This window comes from Osmerus mordax, chromosome 6 (genome assembly GCF_038355195.1).
Source record: "Osmerus mordax isolate fOsmMor3 chromosome 6, fOsmMor3.pri, whole genome shotgun sequence".
NCBI lineage: Eukaryota > Metazoa > Chordata > Actinopteri > Osmeriformes > Osmeridae > Osmerus > Osmerus mordax.
Genome location: NC_090055.1, coordinates 19,555,003 through 19,582,749, shown reverse-complemented (window position 1 = coordinate 19,582,749; position 27,747 = coordinate 19,555,003). Strand labels below are relative to the sequence as shown.

At 50.7% G+C, this 27,747-nt stretch overlaps 1 protein-coding gene across 1 annotated transcript; it reads left to right on the top strand.

Annotated features, from left to right (window-relative positions):
* The first annotated feature begins 1,075 nt into the window (after window positions 1–1,075).
* LOC136944962 (aromatic-L-amino-acid decarboxylase-like) lies at window positions 1,076–27,656 on the top strand. The gene is made up of 15 exons (XM_067238940.1): window positions 1,076–1,276; window positions 3,277–3,390; window positions 4,306–4,425; window positions 9,316–9,450; window positions 10,652–10,795; window positions 11,696–11,762; window positions 11,853–11,947; window positions 13,508–13,575; window positions 15,231–15,307; window positions 16,863–16,882; window positions 17,125–17,223; window positions 19,497–19,598; window positions 20,280–20,461; window positions 26,795–26,928; window positions 27,366–27,656. Exons 1-15 carry the CDS (start codon window positions 1,076–1,078, stop codon window positions 27,503–27,505), a joined length of 1,698 nt encoding a protein of 565 aa, XP_067095041.1. The 3' UTR covers window positions 27,506–27,656.
* Window positions 27,657–27,747: the final 91 nt, after the last annotated feature.

The following is a 27,747-nucleotide window of genomic DNA, read 5'->3' as shown; positions in this document are numbered from 1 at the left end:
ATGCATTCGATGTTGTTTCGTGCTTTAAGCGCCTGGCTATGGTTGTCTCCAGCTTCAGATGATCACCCTGCTCTCTCTATGGAGTCCCCCAGCATAGAACCACCTCCAGCCAGCCTGCATGTCCACACAGAAACCCTCTGGACTATATTTGAGCACTTGATAAAACGTATGATGGGTTTGCGCCTCCTGTCTGGTAGTTGGACTGGAGGAGGGCAGAGGAACATGCAGGAGGGGTTGCAGGGCACGCGCCGTCTAACAAACCCAACAACCCTAAACATCAGCTCTACAGAGCTGTATAGCAGGACTTCTGCTTGACCTGGGTCCACCTGCTCTCATTTCAACATGGGTCCCATAATATGTAAAACACACACACACACACACCTACAAGCCGGTGACACTGAGCTGAGTGAGCATTTAATTCACACCAGGATTAGAGCAGATTACGCTGGATTAGTATTGCCAGTTTCTACTCAGTAGAATGGGGAACGGCACCTGTGTGCATTAGCCTCCAGTGTGTGTGGTGCTGTACCTGGTCCAAGGCTGTGGTAGTGCTGTGTACTTCAGTGTGTGTGGTGCTGTACCTGGTCCAAGGCTGTAGTAGTGCTGTGTACACATGATGCCTGACACAGCACTGTAGTACTGTGGAGGCAGGACTAGTCTACTTGTTGCTCTTCTGTTCTGCTATCTGCAGTACCGGTCATGGATTTGATACAAATGCTCAGTTTTGTGTGTGTGTCTGTGGAGGAGGCAAAATAGCAGGATTAATGAATAATCAAACCTAGACAGTAATTTAATCAGTGTTGCCATGCATTCCTATAAAATAAAGTTATGCTAAAGGTAATGCTACATTAGGAATCTCCTGACAAGAAATAAACATACATCTATGTCTCCCTCACATAAACATCACCATTGGTGACGACCGCTGTTAGTTTAACAAGCAGGAGTGTTAAAATTGGTCCATTTTACGAGAGTGGACACATGCACTCAACAACACAACACTCTCAATGTTAAATGAATGCTTTTGAGAAGTAGCCTTGTGTAAACCCCATTCCTGCCTGTGATCCAGCGTCATAACATGGACACAGCGGAGTTTCGCCGGCGAGGGAAGGAGATGGTGGACTATGTGGCGGACTACCTGGAGAGCGTGGACAAGAGGCAGGTGTACCCCGACGTGGAGCCCGGCTACCTGCGGCCTCTGATCCCCGAGGAGGCCCCCCAGGAGCCAGACTCCTACGAGGACCTCATCAGGGACATCGAGAGGGTCGTCATGCCGGGGGTGAGCTGGACATCTTCTGCTTGTCTTGTTTTCAAAGTGTGTGTGTGTGTGTGTGGGGGGGGGGGGGGGTAGCAAGGGGATATGATATAACTTAGCTCTAGAGCTGAAAGGGGCTCTAACATAGCCTGGTTCTAGAGTAAAACAGTTACAATTAGGGTTAGTGTTAATGTCATTCACATGTCCCTTTTAAACACTGGATTACCATTTCATCCAGATGATCCAGTACTCTCCCGTGTGTGTGTGTGGTGTGTGTGAGGTGTGTGTGTGTGTGTGTGTGTGTGTGTGTGTGTGTGAGGGTGTGTGTGTGTGTGTTTGTGAGGAGTGTGTGTGTGTGTGAGGGTGTGTGTGGGTGTGAGGGTGTGTGTGTGTGTTTGTGAGGTGTGTGTGTGTGTGTGTGTGTGTGTGAGGGTGTGTGTGTGAGGTGTGTGTGTGTGTGTGAGGGTGTGTGTGTTTGTGAGGTGTGTGTGTGTGTGTGTGAGGGTGTGTGTGTTTGTGAGGTGTGTGTGAGGTGTGTGTGTGTGTGTGTGTTTGTGAGGTGTGTTTGTGAGGTGTGTGTGTGTGTGTGTGAGGTGTGTGTGTGTGTGGGGGTGTGTGTGTGTGTTTGTGAGGTGTGTGTGTGTGTGTGAGGGTGTGTGTGTTTGTGAGGTGTGTGTGTGTGAGGTGTGTGTGTGTGTGTTTGTGAGGTGTGTGTGTGTTTGTGAGATGTGTGTGTGTGTGTGAGGTGTGTGTGTGTTTGTGAGGTGTGTGTGTTTAAGTACCATGGTGTATCGGGTGCAACTGCTCCACATCTCCAAACTAGCAACAAACTGAAAGCGTCTCCAGACGCTCTAAACTCGTTCAAAGTCCCTCACCTCTTTCTATGTTGCTGTTCTCATCCCAAAGTTCAAGGACTTGTAATCATTAATGGGCTGCGGGCCAGTAGGAAGGGTCAACTCTTACGGTCTGTCTTCACACGCCTCAACTCTGACATATTAAACACTTGTTCCGTTTCTGTAACAAGGCAGTTTCCTCCAACACCTCTGCTTTATGGTGTGGAAGGAGACCTGTTAGCCTAATGGATGACTCACCATGGGAATACCCTGACAGGCAGGCAGGCAGTGTGATAGAATATGCAGACAGAAAGACAGACAGACAGACAGACAGGCAGGCAGGCAGGGATACACACAGACAGGCAGACGGACTGACAGGCAGACAGACAGACAGACAGACAGGCAGACAGGCAGACAGGCAGGGAGGCAGACAGACAGACAGGCAGACAGACAGACAGACAGACAGGCAGGCAGGCAGGCAGGCAGGCAGGCAGGGAGACAGACAGGCAGGCAGGCAGGCAGGCAGGCAGGGAGACAGGCAGGCAGGGAGACAGGCAGGCAGGGAGACAGGCAGGCAGGCAGGGAGACAGGCAGGCAGGCAGGCAGGCAGGCAGGGAGACAGACAGGCAGGCAGGCAGGCAGGCAGGCAGGCAGGGAGACAGGCAGGCATGGGCACCCTCTGGCTCACAGCCATGAAAGCAGAAATAATGAGATTTGAGCAGCCATGCAGCTGTGGAACACATACGTGTTATTGGATTATACCAAGTCCACGACTAGAGCTAAAACATGGTCAGAATATGACAACATCAAGATGTGTTGTGTCTCAGATCTGATTTGGAGGATTCAATATTCTCCCTTATACTAAACCTTGAACCAAGCCCTCAGCCCTTGCAAACCTGAGCACTATAACAAGGCCACACACCCATGCCATAACCATGCCATAACCATGCCATAACCATGCTATAACCATGCCATAACCATGCCATAACCATGCCATAACCATGCCATAACCATGCCATAACAATGCCATAACTATGCTATAACCATGCTATAACCATGCTATAACCATGCTATAACCATCCTATAACCATGCCATAACCATGCCATAACCATGCCATAACCATGCCATAACAATGCCATAACTATGCTATAACCATGCTATGGTGTGCATGTGTGTGTGTGTTCATGCAGGTGACCCACTGGCACAGTCCCTACTTCTACGCCTACTTCCCTGCCGCCTCCTCGTACCCGGCCATGCTGGCAGACATGCTGTGTGGAGCCATCGGCTGCATCGGCTTCTCCTGGGTACGGCTCCTCCATGATGCCCTCAGCACACCTGCCCTCAGCACACCTGCCCTCAGCACACCTGCCCTCAACACACCTGCCCTCAACAAACCTGCCCTCAGCACACCTGACCTCAGCACACCTGCCCTCAGCACACCTGACCTCAGCACACCTGACCTCAGCACACCTGCCCTCAGCACCCCTGACCACAGCACACCTGACCTCAGCACACCTGATATCAGCACACCTGACCTCAGCACACCTGCCCTCAACACACCTGCCCTCAGCACACCTGCCATCAGCACACCTGACCTCAGCACACCTGCCCTCAGCACACCTGACCTCAGCACACCTGACCTCAGCACACCTGACCTATGCACACCTGACCTCAGCATACCTGACCTCAGCACACCTGACATCAGCACACCTGACCTCAGCACACCTGACCTCAACACACCTGACCTCAGCACACCTGCCCTCAGCACACCTTACCTCAGCACACCTGACCTCAGCACACCTGCCCTCAGCACACCTGACCTCAGCACACCTGACCTCAGCACACCTGACCTATGCACACCTGACCTCAGCATACCTGACCTCAGCACACCTGACCTCAGCACACCTGACATCAGCACACCTGACCTCAGCACACCTGCCCTCAGCACACCTTACCTCAGCACACCTGCCCTCAGCACACCTGAACTCAGCACACCTGCCCTCAGCACACCTGACCTCAGCACACCTGCCCTCAGCACACCTGACATCAGCACACCTGACCTCAACACACCTGACCTCAGCACACCTGAACTCAGCACACCTGAACTCAGCACATGTACACATGTACGGTAGACATGGACACACACTCATTTGTGTGCATGTTTTGTCTGAGTGTGTGTGCATGTATGATTGTGTATATGTGTGTGTGTGTGTGTGCAGGCCGCCAGTCCTGCCTGTACAGAGCTGGAGACAGTGATGCTGGACTGGCTGGGGAAGATGCTGAAACTCCCTGGAGACTTCATCGCTGGAACCCAGGGCCAGGGAGGGGGGGTCATCCAGGTGGGTACAAGGAGGGGGGAACAGGGAGGGGGGAACAGGGAGGGGGGAACAGAGAGGGGGGGTACAGGGAGGGGGGTACAGGGAGGGGGAACAGGGAGGGGGGAACAGGGAGGGGGGAACAGGGAGGGGGGGGTACAGGGAGGGGGGAACAGGGAGGGGGGGTACAGGGAGGGGGGAACAGGGAGGGGGGAACAGGGAGGGGGTAAAAGGGAGGGGGGGTACAGAGAGGGGGGGAACAGGGAGGGGGGGTACAGGGAGGGGGGAACAGGGAGGGGGGAACAGGGAGGGGGGAACAGGGAGGGGGGAACAGAGAGGGGGGTACAGGGAGGGGGGGTACAGAGAGGGGGGTACAGGGAGGGGGGTTCAGGGAGGGGGGAACAGAGAGGGGGGTACAGGGAGGGGGGGTACAGAGAGGGGGGTACAGGGAGGGGGGTACAGGGAGGGGGGTACAGGGAGGGGGGAACAGAGAGGGGGGTACAGGGAGGGGGGAACAGGGAGGGGGGAACAGGGAGGGGGGGTACAGGGAGGGGGGAACAGGGAGGGGGGAACAGGGAGGGGGAACAGGGAGGGGGGGTACAGGGAGGGGGGAACAGGGAGGGGGGGTACAGAGAGGGGGGAACAGGGAGGGGGGAACAGGGAGGGGGAACAGGGAGGGGGGGTACAGAGAGGGGGGAACAGGGAGGGGGGGTACAGAGAGGGGGGAACAGGGAGGGGGGAACAGGGAGGGGGAACAGGGAGGGGGGAACAGGGAGGGGGGAACAGAGAGGGGGGAACAGGGAGGGGGGAACAGAGAGGGGGGTACAGGGAGGGGGGAACAGGGAGGGGGGAACAGGGAGGGGGGGTACAGGGAGGGGGGAACAGGGAGGGGGGAACAGGGAGGGGGAACAGGGAGGGGGGGTACAGAGAGGGGGGAACAGGGAGGGGGGAACAGGGAGGGGGGGTACAGGGAGGGGGAACAGGGAGGGGGAACAGGGAGGGGGGTACAGGGAGGGGGGAACAGGGAGGGGGGAACAGGGAGGGGGGTACAGAGAGGGGGGAACAGGGAGGGGGGAACAGGGAGGGGGGTACAGAGAGGGGGGAACAGGGAGGGGGGTACAGGGAGGGGGGTACAGGGAGGGGGGAACAGGGAGGGGGGTACAGAGAGGGGGGAACAGGGAGGGGGGTACAGGGAGGGGGGTACAGGGAGGGGGGAACAGGGAGGGGGGTACAGGGAGGGGGGTACAGGGAGGGGGGAACAGGGAGGGGGGTACAGGGAGGGGGGTACAGGGAGGGGGGAACAGGGAGGGGGGTACAGAGAGGGGGGAACAGGGAGGGGGAACAGGGAGGGGGAACAGGGAGGGGGGTACAGGGAGGGGGGAACAGGGAGGGGGGGTACAGGGAGGGGGGGTACAGGGAGGGGGGAACAGGGAGGGGGGAACAGGGAGGGGGAACAGGGAGGGGGAACAGGGAGGGGGAACAGGGAGGGGGAACAGGGAGGGGGAACAGGGAGGGGGGGTACAGGGAGGGGGGTACAGGGAGGGGGAACAGGGAGGGGGAACAGGGAGGGGGGTACAGGGAGGGGGGAACAGGGAGGGGGGTACAGAGAGGGGGGAACAGGGAGGGGGAACAGGGAGGGGGAACAGGGAGGGGGGTACAGGGAGGGGGGAACAGGGAGGGGGGAACAGGGAGGGGGAACAGGGAGGGGGGAACAGGGAGGGGGGAACAGGGAGGGGGAACAGGGAGGGGGGTACAGGGAGGGGGGAACAGGGAGGGGGGAACAGGGAGGGGGAACAGGGAGGGGGGAACAGGGAGGGGGGAACAGGGAGGGGGAACAGGGAGGGGGGGTACAGGGAGGGGGAACAGGGAGGGGGGGTACAGAGAGGGGGGAACAGGGAGGGGGGAACAGGGAGGGGGGGTACAGGGAGGGGGGAACAGGGAGGGGGGTACAGAGAGGGGGGAACAGGGAGGGGGAACAGGGAGGGGGAACAGGGAGGGGGGTACAGGGAGGGGGGAACAGGGAGGGGGGAACAGGGAGGGGGGTACAGAGAGGGGGGAACAGGGAGGGGGGGTACAGGGAGGGGGGAACAGGGAGGGGGGGTACAGGGAGGGGGGAACAGGGAGGGGGGGTACAGGGAGGGGGGAACAGGGAGGGGGGGTACAGAGAGGGGGGAACAGGGAGGGGGGGTACAGAGAGGGGGGAACAGGGAGGGGGGGTACAGGGAGGGGGGAACAGGGAGGGGGGGTACAGAGAGGGGGGAACAGGGAGGGGGGGTACAGGGAGGGGGGAACAGGGAGGGGGGAACAGGGAGGGGGGTACAGGGAGGGGGGAACAGGGAGGGGGGTACAGGGAGGGGGGTACAGGGAGGGGGGGTACAGGGAGGGGGGAACAGGGAGGGGGGGTACAGGGAGGGGGGTCATCCAGGTGGGGTCAGAAGAACACGTTAGACCTCTCCACATTCAAATGTCAGTATTGATTTACTGACTCGTTACGATCCTGCTAAGTAATGTTCAGTATCACCCCCGGGAAAAACATCCCTTAATATGTTGTTTAATAACCTGCAGGCAGCTGCTCGTCCTTGGACTCCACCTGTTGTCTGTGCTCACAGCTGGAAATGGAAACAGAGCCCTTCAGCTAGATCGTGTGGCTCAGGGCACCTCGGAGAGCACAGAGAACGTTTAGGGTGGCAGGATTGATCCTGTCTAAAATCCATCAGCAATTTGTCTGTCAACGATTTGTTTCCTCCACAAGAGCAGAAAAACATTGGAAATTGCCTTTTAGTATGTCAGCAGACAGACTGTTGCAGGACTGTGGTTGGGGGAAGGAGGGGGGGTTGTGGAGGGGGGGTTGTGGAGAGGAGGATGGAGGGTGGGTTGTGGAGGGGGGGTTGTGGAGAGGAGGATGGAGGGGGGGTTGTGGAGGGGGGGTTGTGGAGAGGAGGATGGAGGGGGGGTTGTGGAGAGGAGGATGGAGGGGGGGTTGTGGAGGGGGGGTTGTGGAGAGGAGGATGGAGGGGGGGTTGTGGAGAGGAGGATGGAGGGGGGGTTGTGGAGGGGGGTTGTGGAGAGGAGGATGGAGGGGGGGTTGTGGAGAGGAGGGCTTCACGTGGTCAGGATGTGTGGATGCAGCAGTCCAGCTGTGTCTGAGGGTGGAGGGGCGTGTCAGACGCTCGGCTGTCACATCGCAGCCTCGTCCTAGGGGTGCTTTTGTCACTGGCCCTTTTTAAACGCTCCTCACTATGGCAACAAATGGCTCTCCTCTCACACAGCCAGCGTAATGAGTGCTTAGACCGACCGCTGCCCGCCCACTCTGGAGGCGCTGCACACAGCAGCAATGTAACGACAGGAGAACAGCGCTAATTGAAAATCAGAAACGTACAATGGCAGATTGTCATGTGTTCCATCAACACACCTTGTGTGAAGGCCAGTCTTTCAGCCCAGAGAGACAGCATGTTGGCCTGGTCTGGACCTCCCTCTGGCTAGATGAACTCCCTTGTGGCCTGCGTGTTTTAATGTTCCAGGTGAACTGTGGTTTCACAAGGGAACCTCCGTGTTGACGTTTTATTCACATTTCACACATTTATCTGATGCTTTTATTCAACTTGACTTATGGTACACTAATACAGTACTAAAAGTATGGCAGATGTCAGTCTTCTCCAGGGATCCTCTGCTGTTCTCCAGGAAACACAGATGCGTCTTCACGAGGATCATCCCCCTCCTGCAGTCAGCATTGATTGGCTGATCTTTCTGACCTATCCAGGATAACGACCCCTGGCCCCTCAGAGTCACGCTCAGTCTGTGACTGTCCACATCTGTTGTGAGGCCCATCATTCTGCTGATTATGGCTGCAACATGACTCACATCTCCTGATCGTTTGATCTCTCGCTGGTGATTCAACGGCAGATCCAGTGAAAGAGATGCTGAGAGCAGCCTGGCTGAGGGGGGGGGGGGGGGGGGGGGGGGGGGGGGGGGGGGGGGTTAGTGGTGAGTGGATAGACTCAGTCCTTTGAAAACCATCGTGAGACAGAAGGGGTAGTTTGCATGATAGTGAAATGAGTATGTTTGAGGAGCAAAACCTAAATTGAATATAGAAATTCTGAATGCATTACAGCAACTCATGTTGCGATTATCATACGGTCTTCTCCTGCCTGTCTGTCTGCCTTCCTACTGTCTCTCCTCTCTACTGTCCTGTCCTCTCTACTGTCTCTCCTCTCTACTCTCTCCTCTCTACTGTCTCTCCCCTCTACTGTCTCTCCTCTCTACTGTCTCTCCTCACTACTGTCTCTCCTCTCTACTCTCTCCTCTCTATTGTCTCTCCCCTCTACTGTCTCTCCTCTCTACTCTCTCCTCGCTACTGTCTCTCCTCTCTACTCTCTCCTCTCTACTGTCTCTCCCCTCTACTGTCTCCCCTCCTCACCTCACCTCACCTCACCTCCTCCCCTCTCCTCACCTCCGCTTCTCCTCTCTTCACCGCCTCTCATCTCCTCTGCTCTCTTCACCTCCTCATCCCCTCCTCTCCTCTCTTCACCTTACCTCCTCTCCTCTCTTCACTTTACCTCCTCTCCTCTCTTCACCTTACCTCCTCTCCTCTCTTCACCTCCCCTCTCCTCTCTTCACCTCCCCTCTCCTCTCTTCACCTCCCCTCTCCTCTCTTCACCTTACCTCCTCTCTTCACCTCCCCTCTCCTCTCCTCTCTTCACCTTACCTCCTCTCCTCTCTTCACCTTACCTCCTCTCTTCACCTCCCCTCTCCTCTCCTCTCTTCACCTTACCTCCTCTCCTCTCTTCACCTTACCTCCTCTCCTCTCTTCACCTTACCTCCTCTCCTCTCCTCCTCCGCCTCTCCTCTCTTCACCTCCCCTCTCTTCTCTTCACCTGCCCTCTCCTCTCCACTCTTCCACTCCTCCTCCTCCAGGGCACGGCCAGTGAGGCTACTCTGATGGCTCTGCTGGCGGCTCGCTGCCGTGCGGTGCGACTCGTCCAGGCCACCGACCCAGAGCGCTCGGAGGCTGACATCATGTCCAAGCTGGTGGCCTACGCCTCGGACCAGGTGAGACGGGCTTCCTGTAGGCTTGTAGTGAAGGCAGTTGACCTTAAACATGGAAGTATTCGCCTGCCTTTTTCCATTTTCATTGACGTTCACATGGGTCGTCTGAGACGGATCACAGCGTCGGCCATGTTTGTTTTCTTCCCTCCACCTGGCTGTCCCCAGCCCTGGCCCTGGCCCCGGCCTCGGGCTGATGGGGTTGTGGGGGTGAGGATGACGCAGGCTGCCCCTGCTGGTCAGAGGCCAGGGCAGGACTCTGCCTGAGGTACACCACAACCTTTCAGGGATGCAGTCTGCTTGGGACTTCCCTTACTGTAGCACTCCCAGGAGCTGGGGAAACCGGCTCACACTGCTGTACTGGAAGAAGCACATTTGAAAGAGTTCATTTACATAACACCAGGAGTGTTTATACAGGTGGATCTCATGAGGGTGGACCCATCTGAACACTTAGCGATTAAAATGAACACTCCTGGGGTTGATTTTACACTTTGAAATGCTGCTAGTCTAAAACTACAGATCAGCTTTAGGACAACACACTCGGTTCTATCATGGTGTGAAGGAAAATATTTCAGTTCCTTACTCCAGTCTGTACACTAGCATCTCACTCTAACCCTACTCCTGTCTGCACTCCTGTCTGTACACTAGCATCTCACTCTAACCCTACTCCTGTCTGCACTCCAGTCTGTACACTAGCATCTCACTCTAACCCTACTCCTGTCTGCACTCCTGTCTGTACACTAGCATCTCACTCTAACCCTACTCCTGTCTGCACTCCAGTCTGTACACTAGCATCTCACTCTAACCCTACTCCTGTCTGCACTCCAGTCTGTACACTAGCATCTCACTCTAACCCTACTCCTGTATGCACTCCTGTCTGTACACTAGCATCTCACTCTAACCCTACTCCTGTCTGCACTCCAGTCTGTACACTAGCATCTCACTCTAACCCTACTCCTGTCTGCACTCCAGTCTGTACACTAGCATCTCACTCTAACCCTACTCCTGTCTGCACTCCTGTCTGTACACTAGCATCTCACTCTAACCCTACTCCTGTCTGCACTCCAGTCTGTACACTAGCATCTCACTCTAACCCTACTCCTGTCTGCACTCCTGTCTGTACACTAGCATCTCACTCTAACCCTATTCTTGTCTGCACTCCTGTCTGTACACTAGCATCTCACTCTAACCCTACTCCTTTCTGCAGTCCCATTCATCCGTGGAACGAGCCGGTCTGATTGGTGGCGTGCAGATGAAGAAGGTTGCCACGGACGACAGCTACGCGGTGCAGGGCGAGACCTTCCGGAAGCTGCTGGACGATGACAAGAAAGCTGGACTCATCCCCTTTTTTGTAAGGACACTCATCCCTTTCTTAACCCCTGGGTTTGTGAACGGGAGTATCAGGAGAGTCCTGGGAGAGAGAGACCCGACCCACAAAGGATTGTGGGTCAGAATATCCAGTAAAGCATCTTGAATACTACAAAATGCTACTGGATGTAGTAGGCCATTCTGGTATTTTTGGCATATATATCATCATATACATACACACACACACACATAAAAGCAGCTGTTCTCTATGTCTTCAGTAGAAAAGGACATGGTTTCCCAGCATGGTCTGGTGTTTCCATGGCCTGCAGCTCTGTAAAGGCTAATGTTGTTTCCTATCAGCTCTCTTCGACCAACCTAATGAACTGGATCTGATAACAGAGATGTGACCACAGACAGACACGGGCTTGAACAAGGGTCAAGGCTGTCCAACTGTTTCACAACTGACATTTAGAACTGCATTCGTACCTGCAGCAGCAGTTCGTACCAGACTAAGTGTGGTACCTCACAATTAAGCAGTTCGTACCAGACTAAGTGTGCCTCACAACAATTAAGGTGCACTGGATATCGTAAATAATTTGATTTGTTTGTTAGTTTGATTTGAGCTTTTTTCCCCCAGATGCACCTGGTCCACTGAGATATTATTGCACAGTGAGAACTCATAGTTGCGTCACAATAGAGATATTTTAGTTTTGTCCTGCCTGTTGGAGATGAGATGAGGTTACTTTTCACTGTGCCTGACAACCACAGACCCTAACTTGAGTCTGACCACCGAAGTACTGTAAGAACTACGCACTTCTGATCCTTGATTTTCTGCGCTCCATTCTACATCCACTACTTGTATTCTGCTGTGGATAAAAGCTTCTTCAACAGATGTTAAATGAACAGTTTGAAATGTGATGCAGTGTTTCTGTCTGTGTTTCAGTTCTGCGCCACACTCGGTACCACTCCTTCCTGCGCCTTTGACAGAGTCATGGAACTTGGGCCGATATGTAAGTGAGGTTTACAGCGTTTTTAACCGGCGCAGCAGCGCATGTGCTTGCGTGTGCTTGCGTGTGCAGTAACGTACGGTGTTCACACAGGCAACGAGGAGCAGGTCTGGATGCACATCGATGCTGCGTACGCCGGCAGCGCCTTCATCTGTCCAGAGTTCAGACCCTTGCTGGATGGAGTTGAGGTGGGGAGGCTAACACGCTCATGCACGCACACAAGACACACACACACACACTCGAGAACAAACACAGGCACACCCGCATGTGCACACACACACACACACATGCACGCACACAGACAAACACATACTATAGCATACACAAACACTTGCACACTCTCACACACTTGCGCACACACAAATATGCACACGCACGCACACTGGAAGTAGCATAGGGATGACAATCAGAGGAGAATTAACAAGCATCAATCAGTTAGCAGGCTGTGTGCACCTCCCCAGCAGAGCTGAGCTGCAACCACACACAGCAGATAAGGACTGTGTCATTTCCTGAGGCTGCCTCTAACCTTTAGATAAGACACTGCTATAAACCTCTCCCTCCCCCCATCAAAGAAATACCAGGTTATTGGACACACAAGTTCTAAGAGTGCTGGATGGAGAAGAAGAGCAAGAGATGGAGAGCGTGGGGGTGGGTGGACAGGGATGGAGGAGGAGAGAGAAAAGGAGAGGGAGAGAGAGAGGGAGAAGGAGAGGGGGAGAGAGAGGTAGAGAGAGAAGAAGGAGAGGGGGAGAGAGAGGGAGAAGGAGAGGGGGAGAGAGAGGTAGAGAGAGAAGGAGAGGCGGAGAAAGAGGTAGTGAAGGAGAGGGGGAGAGAGAGGGAGAAGGAGAGGGGGAGAGAGAGAAGGAGAGGGGGAGAGAGAAGGAGAAGGAGAGGGGGAGAGAGAGGGAGCGAGAGGGACTCTCCAACAGGAAGTGAACAAGGGAGGTTTGATCTCCGTCAGACTGACAGCCCAGCCGTGCTCTCTTCCTCCAGGGGGACGGGTTGCTAGGAGATGAGTGATGGACAGGCCCCTGAATCTGTCAGCATGGCAGCCACGCGGCGCTGGCCTACATTGTCTTCTCTCCTCGCTCTTGATTGCGTCTGTCGCAGGGCTGTCGGGAGAGGATATTAGAAATGCGATAGCGAGCAAAACAGATAAGACGCCTCGTGAGAGGAACCTGTCGGAGAGTCACCACGGCTAAATGCTCAGTTTAGCATTTCAAATATTGAAACGCCTGCCCAGGTCGAGATGTGTGCTGTGCGCCTGATATCTCTCCAGCAATAATGACGAGTTATTTGTTTCCTCTATTGGTTGGTTAGCATCTAACAAGGAGAACACACCTCAAAGACTAAAGTAAATAACCCTGTCGTTAATACATAAGTCAAAGAAGACAACCTTACTAGTACTCTACAACACATAGCTGGTGCTATTTATTATGCATATTTGCGAGTTGTCGACAAGTTGTTTTAGCAAGATGCCATAGCTTGCTGAATTGTAGGTTATTGCTTATCTGATGTGGCGGTGTAATTTTAACAAGTTTCTGGCTAGTCTAGCTACCAGGCTACATATTGTGACTGTGGATTATAAAATACAAACCCCTGTAGACTCAATGTGGGTGTTGCTAAGAATGTTTGCATCCTGTGATCCAGATTGTTGTGGAAGACTCAAAATAATCACATCTCATTATGCAAAACGTTCTGAAACTTGTTTTTACATCAAGTTGTGTGTTTTGTATGTTTGTTTTTAGTTTGCGGATTCCTTTAACTTCAACCCACACAAATGGCTCCTGGTGAACTTCGACTGCTCTACGATGTGGTAAGATCTCCCGTCCAACATCCACCTGACTCGGTGACTTGACTTTCCCCTGGAAAACCCACTCTCCCCCCATACCTCGCTTCACTTGTGTAATAGGCCAACTTCCACTGCTAAACTGTAATGGTTTATATTGGAAAGGTCTACATATCGTTCAACACTCTCTCAATAAAACTGTCAATAAGTTTCCCCTCTGGAAAACGGTACTCATCGGCGAGAGTTAGCACTAGCTGTCATCTCAAAAGACGAGATGGCGAACACCAGTCAGTTTAAAAGGTTAGTTGTAAAACTGTAACTGCACAGAAACATGAATGTTTGTTCTGCCTCCAGACCTACTGCTAGCTATGTCTCACTTACATTGGAGATTGTTGGAGACAATCTCCTTACGGAGAACCTAATAGTATTTAGAGCTTAACAGCGTTAAATGTGAGGTTGCTCTTTATTGTGTGTTTACAGTGAGTCTATTGTTTCTGTGTAAACATTAGCATATAGTCACAGTTAGGACAGGACTATGGTTCCACAAGCCCATCTGCCCATCCGTCAACACCCCTTAACAACCTGGACACTGGCAGATAGGCCCCGAGGACGTTACCACGACGACGACTGGCCAGAAATGAACAATTGTCTGAAACAGTCTGTCTGCATTCATCATCTATTTCTGAAATATTCTCAAACATAACCAGATATTGAGGTCGTTTTGAAGGGCCTATCCTCAACAGTGTTGTTCACACAGAAGATCGAGTGTTTGTCTGTCTATGTTATTGCTGGTGCTCAACTGTTAGAGTGAACATCTGGCACTACCAAAGATACAGTTTGAATTTCAGGTACAGACTCAATGAACTCTTTAGGGAACTTTGACATATTTGTACTTGTTTCATGTAGAGCGGTGGAACTGACAGATCATTTGCCCCCTTAATGCTGGGTATATCATTAACAGGTTTAATAGTATACTTTGAGAAGTATTTGGTTCAGGGTTGGACTCTGAAAACTTTATTGTTCATCAGACATGACAATACAAAAGCATTTTTCTTATCACATGCAGGTAGGCCAGAAGAGCGAGTGTTGCTATAGTAATTTCAGCATTCAATTAGTATCATTTTTTAAACTCTTTGACTTATATTCAACTCCTGCAATATGTTGCCAATAGACTGGTTGTCAGAGGAATACATGAAGATGTTTTCCACAGCAGTGTTGGTTGACGTAGAGTCTGTGTGGTTCTGTCTGGGAAGATGACTCAGCATCTCATTTCCTGGTTTATGTTTAGTGAATCTGATTGGATGTGAATTATTCTCAGGGAATCTGATTGGATGTGAATTGGTGCGCTATCGTTGCTATTCTAGGATGTTTTAAGACCCGATTCAGATTGATTGTGCTTCATCAAGATGGCCTTTGAAATACTGTATTATAACGTGGTACAGATATGGTTGTTTCATCGCTTTGATTTTTAGTATGTCAGTTAGTAAGAATTATGAATATTATTTATGGTTACTCTTTGCCTGCCTGCCTTCCTGTGTGTCTGCGTGTCTTCCGGTCTGTCTGTCTCTCTGTCTGTCTCTCTGTCTGTCCGTCTGTCTCTCTGTCTCTCCCTTCTGCCTATCGTCTCTCTGCTTGTCTCACACTCTGTCTGCCTGTCTGTCTGTCTCTCTGTCTGTCTGCAGGGTGAAGAAGAGGTCTGACATCATCGGGGCCTTCAAGATGGATCCTCTTTATCTCACACATGAAAACCAGGAGTCAGGTTGGTTTGAGCTATTAGAACAACAACTCCTATTCCCTGTTTTCACTGCTGTCCTCGTCATCTTTTAAAGGTTTCATTGGTTAGAGCTGCTGATCTGTGGGCAGCTGTGAATTCCCCTGTGACAATGCTAGTAAAAGTCTACATAATTAACATTTCGATTAGATGAGTTATTTGGTGTGTATATTCCCCACGTGTGGTATGTATGTGGCCCTGGGTTAGGGTCCCTGATAGACGTCCCAGAACGGATGCTGCTAGCTGGCCTTAGGGTCACCAGCAGACCAGGGGGTCAACCTGCATCCACGAACACTCAACACTGTTAGCATGGCTTTGGTGTGTGCACAGCACCTTCATCTGATTACCATCAGAACACAGCCAATCACCTTCAGCTGATCACTGGTGTCGCCAGAACGCAGCCAATCACATTGATCTGATTACCAGCCTCACCCAGAACCCAGTCAATCACCTTTATCTCAAAACCAATGCCACCCGAACCCAGCCAATCATCTCCACCACCTCCTAACCGCTGAGTCAGCCTGTGGCCATCATGTGGACCCCTCCTCCCCCCAGCCCCCTGACAGCGACTCTGTTATTGGTGAAGACTCTCCCAGCCTCTCATCCTCTCAGGGAGACCAGGACTATCTGACAGCCAGAACATCCTCTCAGGGAGACCAGGACTATCTGACAGCCAGATCATCCTCTCAGGGAGACCAGGACTATCTGACAGCCAGAACATCCTCTCAGGGAGACCAGGACTATCTGACAACAAGAACAGCCTCTCAGGGAGACCAGGACTATCTGACAACAAGAACAGCCTCTCAGGGAGACCAGGATTATCTGACAGCCAGAACATCCTCTCAGGGAGACCAGGACTATCTGACAGCCAGATCATCCTCTCAGGGAGACCAGGACTATCTGAAAGCCAGAACAGCTGAGATTATAGGTTATTCTCTCCCACGTAGACACAAGGCCTGTTCTTCTCAAGGCAATGTTGTCCCTGGAACAAAACGTTGCAGGTGTGTCAGAGATGCAGCAAGTATTCATGTTTGCTTACATGTCACAGATGGAGAAGGCAGCAAGCTACATTACCCTCACTTTCACCCTGTCACTCACCCTCCCACTCTCTCATTCACCCTTACATTCCCACTCTCTCCCACTCATCCTCATGCTCACCTTAGATGTTTTTTACCGTCCACAAAATGAAATGCATTGCTCTGGTCAGTACCGTAATAACAGACAACAAATAAGTAAAATAAACTCAGCAGTACAATTCCTTCCCAGTCCCTCATCCTCTCCTCTCATCCCCTCCTCTCATCCTCTCATCCACTCCCCTCATCCTCTCCTCTCATCCTCTCCTCTCATCCCCTACTCTCATCCTCTCCTCTCATCCTCTCCTCTCATCCTCTCGTCTCATCCCCTCCTCTCATCCTCTCATCCACTCCCCTCATCCCCTCCTCTCATCCCCTCCTCTCATCCCCTCCTCTCCCTGGTCCTAGCTTTGTAGCAGGAGCTGTGTGTGTTGTCTGGTGTACTAACCTCTGCCATGTTTCATTTGCAGGGCTTGTGACAGACTACAGGGTAAGATGCATCCTTAACAAACCAAATTCAGAATTTGCTGGAGCTTAAGGGGTCAAAAAGAGACAAAAAAACATGAATTTCCCTTATATTTGTTTTTATATATTTAATATATTCACATTACTTAATTGACAAGTTTAATGTGTAAGTACGTTTGAACCTATACTTTTTAAATATACTAATTGTCTGTCTATGTGACCTCTGACCTTTCCCCCCCCCCCCCTCCCCCTCCCCCTCCTCCGCAGCACTGGCAGATCCCTCTGGGTAGGAGGTTCCGCTCCCTGAAGATGTGGTTTGTGTTTCGGCTGTACGGACTCTCAGGCCTCCAGGCTCACATTCGCAAGGTGCTGCTCTCTCCTGTCTCCCCTCCTCCCTCCTGTCTCCCCCTCCTCCCTCCTGTCTCCCCCTCCTCCGTCCTGTCTCCCCCTCCTCCCCCTCCTGTCTCCCCCTCCTCCCTCCTATCTCCCCCTCCTCCCCCTCCTGTCTCCCCTCCTCTCTCCTGTCTCCCCTCCTCCCTCCTGTCTCCCCCTCCTCCCTCCTATCTCCCCCTCCTCCCCCTCCTGTCTCCCCTCCTCCCTCCTATCTCCCCCTCCTCCCCCTCCTGTCTCCCCTCCTCTCTCCTGTCTCCCCTCCTCCCTCCTGTCTCCCCCTCCTCCCTCCTATCTCCCCCTCCTCCCCCTCCTGTCTCCCCTCCTCTCTCCTGTCTCCCCCTCCTCCCTCCTATCTCCCCCTCCTCCCTCCTGTCACCCCCTCCTCCCTCCTGTCTCCCCTCCTGTCTCCTGTCTCCCCCTCCTCCCTCCTGTCTCCCCCTCCTGTCTCCTGTCTCCCCCTCCTCCCTCCTGTCTCCCCCTCCTGTCTCCTGTCTCCCCCTCCTCCCTTCTGTCTCCCCTCCTCCCTCCTGTCTCCCCCTCCTCTCTCCTGTCTCCCCTCCTCCCTCCTCCCTCCCCTCCTCCCTCCTGTCTCCCCCTCCTCTCTCCTGTCTCCCCTCCTCTCTCCTGTCTCCCCTCCTCCCTCCTGTCTCCCCTCCAGCAGACCACATTGGTCTGCTGGAGGGGAGCCAGCAGACCACATCCTCATTCCCAGAGGCTGGGAATGAGGATGTGGTCTGCTGGCTCTGGTCAGCATGTGGTCAGAACCCCAGTCTGGTCTGGTTAATGATGAGGACCACAGTGGTCTGGTTAATGATGAGGACCACACTGGTCTGGTTAATGATGACGACCACAGTTGTCTGGTTAAAGGGCAGAGACTCGACAACAGAACAATTTCATGGCTACGCTTCTTAACTCTTCAGCTCCCTGGTCGACTACCTTTTGATATACTATTTTTTTCTAGCAGTGCACCTACCGTTGTTTAGACACGGATTAGGTGATGGTGTACTGTAGTGGACTCTGGATGGTGAACACAGGATAACAGTCACCCTGCTGAATGAAGCAACCATGCTGCCCTCTGGTGGCCGTCTCAGGAACTTGATTGGCCACAGTCCACACATAAAAAAAATAATAATAATAACAATAGTTAATAATAATAATATATTCATTTAGCAGAAGTGTTTATCTGAAGGGTATACAGGGGGGAATTTGAACCTGCAAGCTCTTTATCTACAGTCAGATGCTCTATCACTGAGCTATCCCCCACTCCCCCTTCTCCCCCACACTGAACATCACCCATCAGATCATCACCACCACCACATTGCTCCATCAGATCATCACCACCACATTGCTCCATCAGATCATCATCACCACCACACTGCTCCATCAGATCATCACCACCACCACACTGCTCCATCAGATCATCACCACCACCACACTGCTCCATCAGATCATCATCACTACCACACTGCTCCATCAGATCATCACCACCACCACATTGCTCCATCAGATCATCATCACCACCACACTGCTCCATCAGATCATCACCACCACCACACTGCTCCATCAGATCATCACCACCACCACACTGCTCCATCAGATCATCACCACCACACTGCTCCATCAGATCATCATCACCACCACACTGCTCCATCAGATCACCACCACCACACTGCTCCATCAGATCATCACCACCACCACACTGCTCCATCAGATCATCATCACCACCACACTGCTCCATCAGATCATCATCACCACCACACTGCTCCATCAGATCATCACCACCACCACACTGCTCCATCAGATCATCACCACCACCACACTGCTCCATCAGATCATCACCACCACACTGCTCCATCAGATCATCATCACCACCACACTGCTCCATCAGATCACCACCACCACACTGCTCCATCAGATCATCACCACCACCACACTGCTCCATCAGATCATCATCACCACCACACTGCTCCATCAGATCATCATCACCACCACACTGCTCCATCAGATCATCACCACCACCACACTGCTCCATCAGATCATCATCACCACCACACTGCTCCATCAGATCATCACCACCACACTGCTCCATCAGATCATCACCACCACCACACTGCTCCATCAGATCATCACCACCACCACACTGCTCCATCAGATCATCACCACCACACTGCTCCATCAGATCATCACCACCACCACACTGCTCCTTGTCGCTGCCCTTCACCTTGTTGTGTTTCCTCTCTGGGCAGCAAGTGGGCCTGGCCAGGGAGTTCGAGGGCCTGGTTCGTGCCGACCGGAGGTTTGAGATCAGCGCTGACGTGGTGCTGGGTCTGGTCTGCTTCAGACTCAAGGTAACCCTGGCAACAGGAATAGCGTTTCTGACCCTCTCACCCCTGACCCGGAAGATCCACTCTTCCCTTCCCCATCTCTGGATAAGGAACTTTGAATGGATCCCTGAACCTTTACTGTGAGCAGTAGGACTCTACTGTAGGATTATACTGTAGAGTTAGACTGGTAGGACTCTACTGTAGGACTTTACTATAAGGCTAGAATGGAAGTACTCTACTGTAGGATTCTACTGTAGGATTAGACTCGTAGGACTACTGAAGTACTCTACTGTAGAGCCAGACTTGTACGACTAGAATGGTAGGACTCTTCTGTAGGACTAGACTAAAAGGAGGTCTGGACTGGAAGGAGATAAAGACGTTCTGTGTGTTCCTCTCAGGGCTCCAACGTTCTGTGTGTTCCTCTCAGGGCTCCAACGTTCTGTGTGTTCCTCTCAGACCTCCAACGTTCTGTGTGTTCCTCTCAGAGCTCCAACGTTCTGTGTGTTCCTCTCAGGGCTCCAACGTTCTGTGTGTTCCTCTCAGAGCTCGTTCTGTGTGTTCCTCTCAGAGCTCGTTCTGTGTGTTCCTCTCAGGGCTCCAACGTTCTGTGTGTTCCTCTCAGGGCTCCAACGTTCTGTGTGTTCCTCTCAGAGCTCCAACGTTCTGTGTGTTCCTCTCAGAGCTCGTTCTGTGTGTTCCTCTCAGGGCTCCAACGAGCTGAACGAGCAGCTTCTGAAGCAGATCACCCACGCCAGGAGGATCCACCTGGTGCCGTGTCGCCTGTCTGGCCGCTTCGTGCTGCGCTTCGCCGTGTGCGCCCGCACCACCGAGTCGTGCCACATCCAGGAGGCCTGGAGACACATCACCCAGCTGGCCTCCCAGCTGCTGCAGGAGCTGCCCCACTGACCCCAGGACTGACCCCAGGGGCAGGGGGGGGGCGTGGGTGGTGTGGGTCAGGGCTGGGGGAAGGTTCAGGGCTGGGGGCAGTCAGGGATGGGGCGGGGTTAGGGGGCGGGGTGGGGTTAGGGGGCAGGGTCAAAAGTGGGGGCAGTCAAAGCCAAGACCAGGAAAGGAGTCAGGGTTAGCAGTAGGGTTAGGACCAGGACCAGGACAAAAGACCAGGTAAACATGTCCATCTGACCCTTACCCTGGCAAGGTTCAGCAGCATGTTAGAATGTTGACTCTGCAGATCTATAAATACAGCTGATATCATTCCTGATGTTGTCATCATATCACACAGCCTGGTCTGTTCAGTTCAAAAATATCTGTGAAATATTTGTCTGTGTGTGGATCTGCATTGTGGGTTGGGACACACACACATGCTTCAATCAACCCACGGAGAAATCACATTTCAAAATAAATACAGAAATAGTCAACATCACATAGACAGTGTTTAAGGTCAGATGGCTGGTTCAATTCCCTGATGTGCAAAATGACATTGTGTCCTTGGGCAAGGCACTTCATCCCTACTTGCCTCGGGGGAATGTCCCTGTACTTACTGTAAGTCGCTCTGGATAAGAGCGTCTGCTAAATGACTAAATGTAAATGTTGAGATGGGTCTCCGAGGTTAACGTTCACAACCACAGCTTTCTAGAGCAGATGGAGGATTAGTAGTAAGTGTAGTTGTAGTTAAAATGTTGTTTATTTATTTCTTTAACCTGAGCAGCATTTAACTAAAATCAGACGTGCTTTAATGTTGTGTTGGAATCCACCCACCCAGTTTGGGTAACTTCCTGTTTGGGTAACTTCCGGTTTGGGTAACTTCCTGTTTGGGAGTAAGATCTCAAAGTGTTCCTGAGATTCCGAGAGGTCGTGACCTCTGTGGGAGGTGATTGGTCTGGATAGCAGATCCTTGTGCGTTTCCCAGGTAACAAGCTGGCCTGAGTGGTAGATGAGATGTGTCTCATGGTTGGTAAGGTCAGTCTGTACACGATGCTGGTGTCTTCTTCACTGTGATTCACCCTGTGGTTAGTTAATGTCTCCCTCCTGTACTGGACTGCTTCTTCTGCCCCTGTGTGTGTGTGTGCATGCAGTGTGCATGCAGATTGTGTGTTTAAAATATAGTATAAAAATGTAAACAGACATTAAAATAAGCCCTGATAACTGCTTGTCCATGCAGTTTATGACAAACCAGGTTTATGCTGTTCTGAACAGTCCTGAAAGTGAAATTTATCGGTGGAGATTACACCAAAGAAAGAAATGGATGTTCTTGTGTGTCTGTGCTGTTGTAGCATTAACAGAGACAGGCAGTGTTCTAGACTGACCTCAAGAAAGGAACTTTAAAGGGCACTTGAAGTTGAAGTTGTCTTAATTAATTAATATTTTAGATGGCAGAGTCCGTAGAACAGACTAAGTCTGTAGCCCACCTCTCCTCCATCACCCCTCTCTCTCCTCCATCACCCCTCTCTCTCTCTCCATCACCCTTCTATCTCGTCCATCACCCCTCTCTCTCCATCACCCCTCTATCTCGTCCATCACCCCTCTCTCCTCCATCACCCCTCTCTCTCCTCCATCACCCCTCTATCTCCTCCATCACCCCTCTCTCTCCTCCATCCCCTCTCTCTCTCCTCCATCACCCCTCTATCTCCTCCATCACCCCTCTCTCTCCTCCATCACCCCTCTCTCTCCTCCATCACCCCTCTCTCTCCTCCATCACCTCTCTCCTACATCACCCCTCTCTCTCCTCCATCACCCCTCTCTCTCCTCCATCACCCCTCTATCTCCTCCATCACCCCTCTATCTCCTCCATCACCCCTCTCTCTCCTCCATCACCCCTCTCTCTCCTCCATCACCCCTCTCTCTCCTCCATCACCTCTCTCCTACATCACCCCTCTCTCTCCTCCATCACCCCTCTCTCTCCTCCATCACCCCTCTCTCTCCTCCATCACCTCTCTCCTACATCACCCCTCTCTCTCCTCCATCAAACCTCTCCTCCATCAAACCTCGCTCCTCCATCACCTCTCTCTTGTCCATCACCCCTCTCTCTCCTCCATCACCTCTCTCTCCTCCATCACCCCTCTCTCGTCCATCACCCCTCTCTCTCCTCCATCACCTCTCTCTCCTCCATCATCCCTCTCTTCTCCATCACCCCTCTCTTCCATCACCTCTCTCTCTCCTCCATCACCCCTCTCTCTCCTCAATCACCCCTCCCTTCTCTCTCCTCCATCACCTCTCTCTCTCCTCCATCACCCCTCTCTCTCCTCAATCACCCCTCCCTTCTCTCTCTTCCATCATCCGTCTCTCTCCTCCATCACTACATCCAGACCTCCCCCTCCCGTGTGTCTTGTGTTTCCTGTGTTGCTCACTGTGACATGTGCCTTGCGTGTTGCAGGGGTCAGTCTTCATGCTGTAAGGAGTGTGTGAGTGCTGTCACCGAGGAGTATGTGTGTGTGCTGTTCCTTGTGAAGTCTGTGTGTTGCTTGTGAAATCTGTGTGTCTTGTACATCATGATGAACTTGTGTGGGTATAGACTGTTGTGTTTTTATTGTCATGTTGGCAGCAATGTGCAGAGCGCCTCCTTCTCACCGTGGTTTGTGAAGAGCACAGACTGTTCTGTGTCACAGTGTGGGGTTTGTTTGTGTCACAGTGTGGGGTTTGTCTGTGTCACAGTGTGGGGTTTGTCTGTGTCACAGTGTGGGGTTTGTCTGTGTCACAGTGTGGGGTTTGTCTGTGTCACAGTGTGGGGTTTGTCTGTGTCACAGTGTGGGGTTTGTCTGTGTCACAGTGTGGGGTTTGTCAGAGACGAGGATGTTCTGTGTCACAGTGTTTGTCAGAGTTTCACTGCCAGCTGGCTTTACTAGTCACTTGTGTTTTAGCTTGACTCAATAAATGGGTTTCAAAATGTGGATCTGTGTCATTTACATGCCTTCGTATCAGCGCTGGACTTTCACCAGTTGGATGTACTGAACAGTCATGCCAGCAAGTATTTAACAATCAGCATGTAGTGTTTGTCAACTGCTAGATTAAACTGCAACAATTAAAACATTGACTTTATTTGAATTACATAACATTTTATTTGTTTAAACTTTATCAAATGCAGGGCTCTCAAGTTTCAAGCTTTTTTCCTTGAGACGCACCCATTTCAACTATTTCTCAGGCTGAGAAGTAAGAGATTAATGAACGAGACACAGGCATATGGAAGGAAGTTTTCTGCTGAGATGATAGCTGTCTCAAGTTATGGTCCCATTCTTCACCTCTATTGTTGTATATGTCGGGCCAAAACGTGTGTGCTTTCTGGGATAGACCTCCATTCATTATGCACTCGACCGTTAGCGCCCTCATATGGAACTACATTGGAACTGCAGAACCTAGAAGTTTCCCGAGAGTGGGAGTTCTCCCCAATTTCGGTTCTAACCACTACTGCCTGTGCCTGTCAGAATAAGGAAGTAAGGCGAAAGACTCCGGAAAGTGGATGATAGTTTTTAACTTGTTGATAGACTGTAATTCTACACAATGATTCGTTACTTTATTCGAGATTAAAGAGTAGTCCATCTGGCCGTCTCCTCTACAGGTAGGTCGATGATTAAAACGCCTTTGTGGTTTGAAAGTCGTAGCGAAATAGGTCAATTTGTTAACCGACTTCCTTCTTTCAGGTCAGATTCAGTCTTATGTTCCTAATTTTCTCGTTAAACAATATTTACTTCATAAACATTGCAATTTTGTCAGTGCAGATTGCAAGCTTTCAAATAGTGTGTCATAGACAGTGTTTTGGAAGTTCACACTGTCTACACACAGACTGATAGACATCAGACATGAGCAGGAATGATGTGTACAGTTGAGGAGTGAGTGTCTGGTTTGGGTTAGAAAGAAGAGATTCAGTTGTGTTGTTCACCTTATAATCTATGAAGAAAACCAAATTAGTGCCACTTACAGCTGATCTCTACTATAGACAGTGTACATGGGTTAGTCCAAATGTGTACAAACAATTGCATTTTACATTTTCTCATACAAGTGATGGTTTCCACAGAACAAGCTGTTGTTTTTGGAAAAGATCTTATAGCTAGACATTAAAACACAAGCCCACTGGGAAACAAATATGTTTAGAATAAAAAACTACATTCAGTGTGATGAGATATGGTAAAATGCCTCAAAAGCATGGATATTAAAGCTATAATCCCAGTTTCAGCACTGTAGGACTCTTCAGCACTCTCTCTCCCTCTGTCTCTCTGTCTCTTTATCTCTCTGCATAATACACACACCTGCCTTTCTCTCTCTCCCTAATACACACATCACACACACACAACTGCCTTTCTCTCTCACTCCAGTGTTGTATGCAATCTTTCATAGGGATTAAATGTATTCTATGTGTAAGAGATATGTAACACATGAATCAAAACATACAACGGGGATGTCTAGTGGTGAACTAACGGGAGTTCGTTTTACGTGTAAGTCTAATAAAAACACACACAATATCAATTACTTCATGCCAATGTTACAAGTAATAAATATAGCTAGTCGCATTTACGTTTGCCGGTGTGTTGAAGTTGTGGGTCGAATGTGGAGTCTGTTTACATTTACATTTAGCAGACGCTCTTATCCAGAGCGACTTACAGTAAGTACAGGGACATTCCCCCGAGGCAAGTAAGGTGAAGTGCCTTGCCCAAGAACACAACGTCATTTGGTGCCGAACCGGCAACCTACTCATTAATAGCCCGATTCCCTAACCGCTCAGCCATCTGACCCTCCAAGTTTAAATCTTGGCTGTAGTAAACAAATCTGTGTAATCCGATTGAAAGGTTCTTTCGTGAAAGTATTCCTTTTATTCCGTGGTGAGACTGAATTTGTTTATCTCAGTGTCGCAATTAGAATTGCGTTTGGTTACTTCTGCAGAATCGTCCAGAAAGTGTTGCAATCACTATAATGTTGAATCTCAGGAGTTTGGCGAGATTCTTTTTGAAGGCCTATGTGTTGTCTGGACTTGCTGTATCAATGGACTCAGTGAGTGATTATTTGTTGTTGGTATTTATAATCAGAATAAAGGGGACGTGTCTTGAGGCAGGTAAAACAGTTCATTGGTCAGTTACTCAAGCTTGGGTGTTGTTCAAACTGGTTCACAGATAGGTGTGAAGGGGATGTAACTTTTGGATGGTTCAAACTTCAAATGTTCATACCTTGCATATACTTCATAATATATCTACACAATATTTATAAATGGTTTGGTTCGTAGATAAAAATCATTTTGATATCAAGGTTGACTGAATTATCAACAGGAAAGGAAGTTACATTAAAACATAAAATTACATCAACACAGCATGAAACGGAAAGCATAAATTGTCACACATAAATTCCAATAATGCTTCTAGTGTCCACAAACAGTATTGTCTTTGTAAGGCTGGGTGTCAAAGCTGCCCCCACCTCTCATATGCTAAAGTCTGGAGTTTCTGAACGGTCTCAACTTGATGGCCCTCACACCCCATTCAAGATGTGGTCTGATGGTAGCGTAGGTAAGAGTTAACCTTCATTTTGTAACATGTTTGCTTTGTAATTGATTTCATTCATTTGCAATGTTATTAAATGTGTATTTAATTTAACCTTATTTTGACCATTCTTGCTCTGATTTAACCCATAGAGTCGAATAACTGTAATTCTATTTGGATTGGCATTATTTGGTTCATGCTAATACACTATTCAGTTTCCCACCTTCCTTTAAACCATAGGGGAATTTGTTTTGGTTGTTTGGCCAATATTTAACCCCCTACATCTTTGAGAGATGTCTGTTTTGGATGAATCCTTTGTTTAATCCAGAGTTTTCTGGAGTAGGGAGGTTGAGGAAGGTGGGCCATTTGTCTGGCCCTTCTCCCTCCCCGTTGGAGAAGGCGACGCCAGGTCTGGTATCAACCTTTTGAGGCTCATCCAGAAAGATAGTGGCATTCTATGATGCGTCATATAATGCAAAATCGGGGGTTCTTGTGCTCATGTGGTTGGCAGACTGTGTCTTACTGAGGTGATCAGAAATTACTGTGTTGAAGGTTTGACTCCGTGCTACAACATATTAATTAATAAGAAACATCTTTTGACACTTAAAGTAGTTTTTAAGAAATGTTTGAACTTGATTTTACTAAGCAACACACAATCCACTCTCTCCAGTGATCCACAATGGCCACAAGTAGCAAAAGTCAGCTGTTGAACATTCTGGAGGAGCTCGGGGAAGACGATCTGAAGACGTTTCAGTGGTACCTGCAGAATGAAGTTCCAGTTGGGTTTAAACCCATCCCAAAGAGCAGGTTGGAGAAAGCTGCGAGAAGAGACACAGTGGATAGGATGGTGGAGACATACAGACTTGAAGGAGCTCTGAAGATCACTGTGGAGATCCTGAGGAACATGGGTCAGAATGATCTTGCTGAGCGGCTGATGAGTAAGTGTTTTATGGGTATTATTAGTATTATTTTTTTCCAAATTGGAAACAAAAACAACAATGCTGTAATAATGCATGCTGCAATCTCTGCAAAGTTGGTATACATTATATCTAGAAATATGTTGTATTCACTGTCAGAGATGCAGTGTAGAGGAGATGTTGCCCTCCTGTCTGTGTCTGCAGTGTTATTCTGCATGTGTATCCATCACTTAAGAATGCAGACACTGTAAGGCGACTGACACCCTTCTCTTAACTAAACAAGGTTACATTATATCAGTTGTAGTCCAGCACGCTAACACCAACTCAAGTCCACACAGGACAGGAAACCCAGCACAGACAAAGAACATGACCCTTACATGTCACCCACAGCTCCACAGAGTGGAACACCTGAGAGGATGAGACAGCCCTGACTCTTCCTGTCTTCTCTCTCCTCACAGGTGTCAGTGGTGCTGAGGAGGCTGGTGGGAACAGTTCAACTTCCTGTCTTCCTCAGGAAGTCCAGGGTTCCTCCAACACGACTGAGACTGGAGGCCATGCTGCTGCTCCTGGTGGAAACCCCTCAGAGCATGGTACATAAGAAATGATCATGATGAAATAGACTGTCATGGTACATAAGAAATGATCATGATCAAATAGACTGTCATGGTAAAAGATGAAGCACAGGCAGTATATGTATATGAGCTTAGAGAGTAATATTGTTGGAAATATTCATGTCACAAGTAATGTGTGTGTGTGTGTGTGTGTGTGTGCGTGTGCGTGTGCGTGTGTGTGTGTGAAGAAGCTACTCCTCGGTCCTACAACAAGGCTCAGGATGGCAGC

Bases quoted from the DNA above. Each gene is read 5' to 3' on its own strand.
- LOC136944962 (XM_067238940.1), top strand. From the start codon at position 1,076: ATGGACACAGCGGAGTTTCGCCGGCGAGGGAAGGAGATGGTGGACTAT. The intron at 1,277-3,276 runs GTGAGCTGGACA...GTGTTCATGCAG, and splicing joins AGAGGGTCGTCATGCCGGGG to GTGACCCACTGGCACAGTCC. The intron at 11,763-11,852 runs GTAAGTGAGGTT...GTGTTCACACAG, and splicing joins CATGGAACTTGGGCCGATAT to GCAACGAGGAGCAGGTCTGG.